The 10,776-nt window shown below is 37.7% G+C and overlaps 1 protein-coding gene across 1 annotated transcript; it reads right to left on the bottom strand.

Annotated features, from left to right (window-relative positions):
• Positions 1–6,267: 6,267 nt before the first annotated feature.
• LOC143609508 (uncharacterized) lies at positions 6,268–8,066 on the bottom strand (the record flags this gene model as incomplete). The annotated part of the gene is made up of 3 exons (XM_077084249.1): positions 7,601–8,066; positions 6,478–6,665; positions 6,268–6,399 (listed from the first exon to the last, which is right to left on the bottom strand). Coding segments are annotated over exons 1-3 (786 nt in total), but the record flags the coding sequence as incomplete, so codon positions are not given.
• Between the last annotated feature and the right edge of the window lie 2,710 nt (positions 8,067–10,776).

Genomic DNA, 10,776 nt, shown 5'->3' with positions numbered 1-10,776 from the left:
AGCTGCTGTCATGATGGCATCCCACGTGGATGGCATGTCATCTTTACCCGTTAAGGTGCGGATGAGCTCTGGGTCTTCCGCGCCCTGGATGAAAGCAGCGCGAACAAGATCTTCGCTGATAGTGCCCAGACTTAGCTTCTTTGAATTGAAGCGCGTGATGAAGTTTAGTAAAGACTCATCTTCCTCTCGGATGCAGTTGAGGATCGTCCATTGCTCTTCGGTATACTTTCTTTGTTGACTGAAGTGTTGGCTGAACTTCTGCTGGAAGTCTGCCCAATCGTAGATGTGGTGGACCGGTAGACGGTCAAACCACGCTCTGGCTGCCCCAACAAGCGTCATTTGGAACATGTAACACCACGTGGGTTCCGTCCAATTGCTGACGGTTGCCCCCGCTATGAATCTGTTCAAATGATCGTCTGGGTCAGATATACCATCATATGTGTCTATGTTGGACATTTGTTTGGCACTTTTCGGGGCAATTGCTTCCGCAATGTCCCTTGCAAACTTGGACGTTCCCGCATTTGCAACAGTTGGTCTAAAGGTTTTGGAGAAGTCACGTGGGTTTCCCCCCGCGTTCCTTGGTTTGAAGGTTTCTCCAAAATTCCTTCTCGGTTGGAAGTCTGTTTCCTTGCGCTTCCCTTTCGCCCTATGACGAGGGTTTGCGTCACTGTCGGACTCCTCCCAATCATCGTCCAAGTACTCGCACTCATTGCTCATGTTGAGCTGTTGTCGAGTGCTTCCGAATTCGTCAGCCTGTTGGAGTGAACGTAAGCGTTCATCCAACTCAGCTTGGAATTCCTTCTGACGTGCTTCCGCCCACGCTTTAACTTGATCAAGTGTTTGGCGGGGGAGCCTCGTCTGTTGTCTCTCCAACTGGGTATCGGTGAATCCCAGTGAAGGATTGTTTACTGCACTTGCCCCGGCTTGGGTAACCGGGGTAGTGTTCGTAAAAATTGTATACTCGCCGGTGCTCCCCCCAGTAGCTGGGGTTGTGGTTACCGGAGTTTTTTGGTCACTCGTTGGCTTTGGCATCGGAGTAACCTTAACCATCTTTCCAGAGGTTTTGAAAAAACTGAGAAAATTAGTTTTCGTTTTTCCCACGGATGGCGCCAATGAAGAAACACTAAGTGGCAGATTACGGATAATCTTAGGGCTAAGTAGATGTTTCCCACGAGGGTTAGGTCCGGCAAAGATGGTTATTCTTTTGATGACCTGCAAAACAGACACCGTGAGCTTGTCACTGAGAAGGGGGGGTACCTCCTTGTGACCACCATCCGGCGTGAGAATCAGACTAGATTGCTCTGAATATAAGTGTATATTAAGAGAAATAGCTAGAGAAGATAAGGTCAGATGATATGTGATAATACCAGATAATATATATACCGTTCCAAGGTGTTGGAGTATTTATAGCCGAATGTAGGTTTCCAAGCAGGTACAGCCAGCTGTATAATATTCATTTTCCACCAACTACAGGCTACGCACATGCCACGATGGGAGTTGGTGAGTAGGCAGCGGCTGATAGTGACATGGCCGGCTGTGTACTATTCCTTTTTCACCAACCATGGGCTGTGTACGTGCCACGATGGGAGTTGGTGGGTAGGCAGCGGCTGATAGTGACATTTTGTACTAGAGCGTGCTCCTCCTCGTACGGTTGTCGGTGAGCTGTCACCCTGTGATTGGTTCATGGGCTGCTTTGGTCAGATCTTGTCTATTTTGTCCATACCTTGGCAGGTATAGTACAAAAGATCTTCCAGAAGCGTACGGACTGGCTCATTTGGGCGGGAGTATTCCCGCCTTGCTCATTCCTTCTTCATGTGACATTACTGAATTATTAAGAGTTAGTGGCTTGTGCGTGTAGCCTTACTATTAGTGCGGGTAGCTTTCCCTGATGGCTTGTATCCGCAGCTGCGGGAACAGGCGGGGTACTTTACCATTGGGAGGCTTTTCCTGCGGGAACAACTGGCGTACTACGCGTAAGGTCTTCATCTCTCTGAGCATGGTGGGTCCTGCGGACCCAGTTGGTCTTCGCGCAGACGTCCCTCTTCAAGGTGAGTCTTGCGGGTCCAACTGGGCTCTGCTGGGACCTACCTCTTCACATCCTAATCTATTTTTTAATGAAACTTCTTTTTTAAAAGTATGTTTAGCACTCTTTCAACTTTTTTTTGACACATAAAAATAATACAACTTATTATACAAAAAGCATAAATTGTAACTAAGGAGTTTTTATAATCCGCTCCTTGCGTCGGAATTAAAAACAACCCGTAAAGATATTCACAATGTTGCTCGTTAATTCTCAGGTAATTCACTCGAAACTAACAATTTGCAATCATCAAAGTGTTTCATCTAATGTTTAGTTTTGAACAAATTTTTTTTTTCACAGGTTTGAGACTTTCAGAAGAGCTTATGCTACATCAAAACTTTCTATATTACCTTAACTCCACATGTATTAATTTTTTTGGTCAAAGGCCTTAAGTTTGATTTTGTTTATTCATTTGACTATCTTTAATGCTATGTGCGTTTTTAGGCGTGTCAAGCCATTTGTCACATAATATCCTTGTAAATTATTAAAAACCTCAATTTCATCTCCAACCCTACAAATATCCTTACCCTCTTTAATTTCCACCTCATCACATACCAATTACACACAATATCTATATAAAACCTTTTTTTTTTACTTTGGGTCAACCTTTTTATAAGGGTACATGTCCTTATGTAAGTACACTTCTCCTGAGGACAATACACTCCAATGCTAAGGGCCTCCAAGAGCACTTCTCCTAAGGGTCCATCAAAGATAGTATTATACCAACTCTTTTCATATCCAAGCTAAAGGTTAACATTCTGATTTTCATAACAGAACAACACATCAACTGTTTCGATATTTTAGATTGCTTTAAGAACATTCGCATTAAAGTATCCATATCTATAAATTCTATGTAATATGGTTCCGGCCTACTACGAGGATCCCATATCTAGCAACCCAACCTATACAAAGGGCATCCATTGAAACCCTTTTACTATATTGGAGCTATGGTGCTCCCCTAGCGATGTATCTCGTTTATCTTTGGCACATGAGAGCTCGATTATTTGAGCTAGAGTAAAAATAGAGAAAAACAAAACGACATTGAAATTTCTATAATAAATAAAAGTTTTAGAGAAAACTAAAGTACACCTATGTATTTAATGGCTCATATTCAACTCTCTATAACATAAGTGTTTGTGAGTAAGATAGAGATAGAAATAGAGAGTTGAATGCGTAAGAACATTCCCAGCCCGTTCCCTCTCTATATCCATATATATCATATAATTATATTAAAAAGCACTGTATTTTCTCTTTTCTGTTTAAGTAAATAATATTTTTATTCCTTTATCATCATATTTTCTCTCTCTTTCACTCACAACTACTTTATGAAAATATTAAAAAAAATTATACAGTATCTACAGTAAAACCTCAAATTTAACTTTCCCATATAATTTCTCTTTCTCCTCTACTCACAACCACTTATAACTATACCATATAATTTACAAATCTCCCTTACATAATTTTAGGGAACGGATTGAGAATGCTTTAAGGTCTATGAAAAATAAACATAATCTAAAGAAAAAAAAAGGGAAATACCATGAAAAACCAACCATCTTTTAGTTTTTCCTTACAAAAGTCCCTATACTTTTTTTTGTGTATGATAAAGTCCCTCACAAAACTTTCTCATATAATTTCTTTCTCTCCTCTACTCACTCACAACTACTTTATGAAAATATTAAAAAAAATTATACAATATCTATAGTAAAATCTCAAATTTAACTTTCTCGTATAATTTCTCTCTCTCCTCTACTCATAACCACTAATAACTATACCATATAATTTGAAAATCTCCCTCACATAATTTTAGGGAACGGATTGAGAATGCTTTAAGGTCTATGAAAAATAAACATAATCTAAAGAAAAAAAAAAAGGGAAATACCATGAAAAACCAACCATGTTTTAGTTTTTCCTTACAAAAGTCCCTATACTATTTTTTTGCCTATGATAAAGTCCCTCACAAAACTTTCCCATATAATTTTTCTTTCTCCTCTACTTACAACCACTCATAACCATACCATATAATTTGCAAATCTCTCTCACATAATTTTAGGAAACGGATTGAGAATGCTCTAAGGTCTATGAGAAATAAACATAATCTAAAGAAAAAAAAAGGGGGGAAATACCATGAAAAACCAACCATCTTTTAGTTTTTTCTTACAAAAGTCCCTATACTTTTTTTGCGGTATGATAAAGTCCCTCCACTTAGATATTTTTGAACATAATTGTGAATATGACCTACAATAACATGTTTATTGCTATTTTTGTATTCTATAATAAATAAAACAATAAGCATAAATTTATTATATATAATAAATAAATTAGAAGATACTTATCATAATTATGTTCAAAAATATGTTTTTTAAGTAAATTATTAAGTTAGAGATGGAAGCTCAAATATGATTATGAATGCTCTACTAGATATAGAATATAGATAACTTTGCCTGTAAACCATAATAGGGTGATGACCCAGTGGTAAGGTTCCTGAATGGTATCCTAGCTAAGGGTCTCAGATTCAAACCTATCATGACAAACATCTTGGATGGCTATCATGGCTGAATAAGAAAAAAATGGGTTAACTATGATTGCCTAGATAAAAGGGCAATATTTTGCTCTAAGATGTCCCAAAACACCATTTACCTCTTATCTTAGTATCATCCTATCAAAAAAACTATTTGGATATTTTCGACAACAATTCAGATGAACCACTACAATCATACTTTTCTTATCGACAACCTTCATTTACGTTGCGTCGGTGAGTGAATATTGCAGTCGAAGAGTACAAAGTTTAGAAATAGGGCTATGATTTTTGTTTGGTTGAAACTTATCAAGCGTTCGATATTCATTCGTTCCTTTATATATAAATTGAAGGCTTCATGGTAGGTGACTTGTGTTGAAGTACATACGCATATGTTTGAATGCTTGATGCCCCAAAGCATCATGTTGTGATGACTAATATGGATATGTGCCTATAATTGACGACTTTCTAGTCTTAAGGTCACGTATTTATTAAATCCATGTCAATAATTACCAGCAAAGAGACGTTTTCTGATTATACACGAGTGGAAGCACATGTATTAACGAGAATAAAATAGCATGCGAGCAAAGTAAATATTACATAACTAAAGACATGGTCTTTTCGACATGATTAATATAGTTTTGAAGGCATAATGGTTATAAAGTTATTAGATGAAGAGAAATCAAATTCCATTTTCAAATGGGTTCAATTAGGGTTCAATTGGCTTCAAGAAATGCTGCAAGTCCACAAATTAAGTAAAGATGCACACATCAGTTTCTGGGTCCAAACTGATTTGTTTCGAGTTAAAGATGGTCAAAACCGATTTTGGCCAAACAGGTATATCCAGTTCGGTTCGATTTTAACCAGTTTCAAATATGAGATCTCAAACCAAGTACAAACTACCGGTTCCTCTCAAACTAGTTTCTAGAGCAGTTCAATTTCGGTTTAGGAACCGGTTTCAGTTCGCTAACCATTTTGTTGCCCGCCTTTAACTGCAAGAACCGACGTATGCCAGACTTTAAAAGTTCAAACTCTATTCAATTAACACAACAAATTCCCGTATCAACTACATATGTTAAATCTCCCCTGCCTCTTTTCTTTTAGACAATTTCAATCCCTTTGTTATCATCATGTAAATAACCTTTGCACATAATAATACTAATAGAGACAATAAGCATGAACCATCTTATTATGCCACATTCATATATGCATCTAGCAATTCCAAGTGATTTAAAACTTTCAGAAACTGTAAACATGATATTCACATATAACATACACAAATATTACATTTTATCAATGAATGAAACATAAAGACGCTATATCATCATCATCATTATGATCATGCCACATCAATATCATTAACATCAAGCCAATCACTAGACTCCTTCATTTCAGATTTATGAACGCTTACCTGTCCAACATCTCCATCTTCATCATCCTCAAGATCACTAAACGACACGTCCTCATCATTCTCGACACGAGCTGTAGTTGCACCACTAACATTTACATTCTCTGAACTATCTTCCTTCAACCAATCATCCTCGTCCTCCTTATCTTCAACCATATTAGTAATGCTTCTAGAAGGTTCCTCTTGAATAACAGATTTGTCCACAATTTGAATTTCTTCAGGCGGGACCGAATCTTTTTCAGAATCATTTTCAGTCTTCTCTATAACAACCGGCATGTCAGGAGTTGTTAATGGAAGTGTTAATGAGTCAAGTGGCACAGACTCTGGTTGACTACCAGATGGCACAGAAGAACGGGCCTTCAATTCGTGTGATAACGATACTCGGGCTTTCACAATCTGCACAAATGCAATAATTAGGTTTCGGTAATTATATGATTATCTCAATCTGCATTCCTACTTCAATGTTATTATTACCTCAGGTGTTGAAAGAAGCTCTGCAACATGGGGTTCAAGTTTCGGATGCACAAGCACAAAATATATCTTCCAGAATGTGCTTTCACTCATATAGCCAGGGCAGAGCTCAATCCTAAGAGCAGGTAATCTCGGTACCAAACTTTCGATAGCAAGAGCATGCTCTTGTTGTACATCAGATAACTCAAAATCTGAAATAGAACGAAAACAAAAAATAATTCAACTATCAAATCATGTCTATAAAGTAGGGCTGTCCAAATTGCTTACCGCTTACTAAAAAATTGCTCAGAAAATGCTCGTTTGATTCGGCTTGGTTTGGAAATGAGCCAATCAGATCAGCTCAGTTTGAAAACGAGCCAAGCATGAACAAAGCCTCGCTAGGTTCGGTTCGGTTCATTTTGCTCGATTATTTTTCAGTTTATTACTTTATTATATATATATATATACACACACTATACTATACATAAAGATAAAGAATTTTTTAAAGTTATTTAATTTTTTTTTCTTTTGTGTTGACTTCAAAGGCCAATTTTAAACCCTAGTCGCTAGTTCAATACTTCCACTGTTTCACTAATCTACAAAGTTTCCTCTCTTTTCGTTGTTCGATACCTCGAATACACCTTCGAAACCCTAGTCACCGGGTCTTGTCACACTTGATACACGAACTGTTTGTTCACAATATCGATCAGGCATCTTTGTTGAACATATTATGTATGTTTTCTTGTTAATTTTGAGTTTTAAAAATTTAAAGACATTTTCGAGTTTTAGAAATTTACGAAACCAAGCCGAACCAAGATGATCGGTTTCAAACCAAACCAAGTTTAAGCATGAACAAATCGCTCGTTTCTTTAAATTCAAACCGTTTGGTTCGGCTCCATTTCAAACCAAACTATTAGCAAGCACGTGTTCTGTTGGGCTCGGTTCGTAAACAGCCCTACTAAAAAATATTCTATCGTCAACTCCGATATACAAGATTAGAGTTATACACTTTTATCTAATTGCAAACTAATTTGATGGCAATGGTTTCTTCAATTACTAAATTAATAGAAGCTCTAAGTGCCGTAAATAATCAAAACAATGAATCTATAATACCAAACATTCAAAATCATATGTATAATAATACTACCTTCAGAGTCCTCTTCATCCTCCAACAAAGGAAAATCCATCCACGTCCCAGGATGCATCGTAACATCCCTAACAAAACCCAAAACTTCATCCGTAACACCAACCGCTTCAGCATCCGGTGACAACTGCAGAATATTCGACGCCAATTTCGTAATCTCCGACACATCCGACAGCTTCGATATTCCGCTGCGAAACCTACCTCCGATCTCCGCAAAGTCCCGGCGGATTCCGGTAACAGGATCCGATGGCGGAGGAGCGAGGAAGGAGGCGACGCCCCAGATCTTACTGGTTAGGGTTTTGGTGATTTCGGATAAGTCTTCTTTGACTCCTTGTTTTGGGGATAACGGTGAGTCGTCGTTGTCTTGTTGGGGTTTTGGATTTGTTGAGGAATTGGTATCTGGGTTATTGTTGTTGTCTTCGTCGTTGAGATTGAAGGTGTTGGCGATGGATCTGGTGAACCATGACATTGTGATATCGGAAGGTTTAGGAGATTCAGGTCCGGTTACGCATATAGGTCACTCGTAAACAAGCAGCTTGATGACACGAGGTGATTTTAAGAATTCCACTGATTCATATTTCAGAGTCGGTTTAGTGACATAATTATTGGGTGTTTGGCTAAGTTTTTAAACTTGCTTGTTTTTTAAAAGCAACAGTCATTTTTAAAAAGTTTTAATTAGAAGCTCATTCAAACACTTCATATTCGACTAGATATATGATCTAGATTGGGTAAAATAAAATGTTATTTCATAACAAAAAAATTATATAAATTTTGTAGCCTTGCACGGACAACGTCTCATTTTTTTTAAAACTCAACTACTACTTCTAGAGTTTCTCAACGTAAATATGCTATATGCTAGTCGTATACATGTCAGCCTGTCAGGTATGCCATTCGTCGAAGGTTATGGGGTTCGACAAGGCCGCTTGACATGGAAGGATGACACTACAACCCATCCTCTTTGGTGTCTGCTCCAAGCATGGTGATGAAGACAAAGAAGAAAGTATGATGTTGTGAGGGAAGGGTCTCACATGGCATAGGAACACCATGCCCCACCAACGGTGTTGCAGGGCTACATGAAATGTATGCCGTAAGGCTATCCGCTGTGGTAGTTGCGAAATGTGAGACATAAACATCATGTAGACGGTGGTGGGTTTCGCATTTCTCACTGGAAAGCATATGTTGTGATGGGTAAAATATGAAGTTTGGGTGTTAAGTCAGTTGGAGTAAATAACTTATATATAAATTAGTAAACCCCATTTTGCGCTAGTGCCCACGATCACCTTGTTGTTGTCCCCACGCCTTCCATGGACCCCTTATGTAGTAGTGCATAGCGTCTAAACTAGGCGACCTTCACACCCATTTCCTCTAGAATTCGATCAAATTCTACACTCATATAAAACAATATAAAATGTAAGGCGCCTGTTTAATTTGGACGTTGTGTTTAGTTACAGGTTCCATCTCTTGGTCGTTTGAATACAAAGAAATTTAACTTTTGTGATAAGAGGAATGCTATAAAACTTAAGTTTTGCATGCCGTAAATGAATGAAAATGAGCGAGTAAAGAGATGAACATCAGTCTTCACTCTTTTTTATTAATACCTTTTGGAAGTTGAAAACACCTCCGATACATGAGAGAACCTTTCTAAAACGGGAAATAAAATGTTCATTTTGATTTTAATGGCTTCAAAATTGAATCACTCAAGAACACCCCTCTTCACTCTAATCAGCAAAGTTGACCCACAACTAGGTAAGGAAGGACGTGTGAATCTTGCATAAGAGAATCTCAAAATAGTCTAACTAGAGCATTATCTTTATAAAAAAAAGCGTCGGTGGATTCTGTCCTTTAGGAGGGAGACCGGCCCATTTGAGTCTAATAAAACAGTTATTATATAAGGTTTGGATCAAATACAAATTAAATTAGCATGCTAATTGTGAGAATCAAGTGCACTACATTATAATTACACCATGTTGTAAATATAATTACTCTGCTTGATTCTCACAATTAGAACGTTACTTTAATTTGTACGTTAACTTTCCCATATTATATAACTAACAGTTATTAAAATCTGTAAGTTAACTTATATAATTTTGTTTTTTTTTTCTTTCTTGTTTGATTTTGTTTAAAATATCAAATTCTTAATCCTAATCCCTAAATTTGGAAACTTTGAAATTGGTTTTAACTTGTAATTGGTTTTAACTTGTAAGTTATTTGTTTAGTTTATAAAATAAGCATTAGATGGATATTTATTTGACTTTTATGTGATAAAAATATGAGTAGAATCCAATTATAAATTTCTTGAACTGATAAAATTGATAAGAAAAAAAGGGTATATACAAGGAGCCGCTCAATCATTTGATCACCGGTGTAACGTCACGAAAAATATGGTCCAATTTTGACAAATAATAAAGATGGACTACAAATATTCATGGTATAAATAATAGGTAAAATAAGATAAAGAATGGAAATAGCTTATGCTAAAGGAATAAAGTAAGGAGATTCCATCCCACATGGAAAGTAGTAAAGAAAATAAAACACTTTATAAGGAGGAAACTTTTCATGATAATGTTCTTATGTGGCTAACCACTCTCCCTAGTCCTAGCGGAGGGTGCTAAACACCCGACGCGCACGGGCACGGGCGATGGGCACAATGTGGCGCTTTGATGGCGCACTTTGCACTTCGCTCGCATCGCATTTCTATTTTTGGATGCTGGGACGAGATCAAGACCTGACAAGTTGCCAAAAGATAAAGGACTAAAAATGAAAGATTTTAAATCTTGCATCTTCGCGCGACGCGAAGAAGCAAGAGTCTAGCAGCTTTGCGCGACGCGAAGTTGCAACTCCGAGAATCGACACGTGGAGGAAAGGTTTCAGTACACAGCGCAAATGTTTAAAGGAGAAGCCTTAGAATGGTGGAACACTCTGTTGATGACAAAGGGAATAAAGACCATGTATCAGTTGACATGGGAAGAATTTAAAGATCTGGTTCTGCAGAAGTTCTGTCTAATGCATGAGACCGACTTAATCCAAACCAAGTTTCTCAATCACAAAGTAGTCGGAACTAACCTGAGAGACTACAATACCAAGTTCCAAGAGTATTGTAGGCTTGCGCCTCAATTGGTAAAACCCGAATCGAGCAAGGTAACCCGCTACATATGGGGTTTACCGAGGGAGATACGAGA

Source organism: Bidens hawaiensis, unplaced genomic scaffold (assembly GCF_021521415.1).
Source record: "Bidens hawaiensis isolate Kalapana, Puna unplaced genomic scaffold, B.hawaiensis_p1.1 tig00002181_1, whole genome shotgun sequence".
Taxonomy (NCBI): Eukaryota; Viridiplantae; Streptophyta; class Magnoliopsida; order Asterales; family Asteraceae; genus Bidens; species Bidens hawaiensis.
The sequence above is the reverse complement of the archived record's forward strand: the minus strand, read 5'-3'. Positions and strand labels throughout refer to the sequence as shown.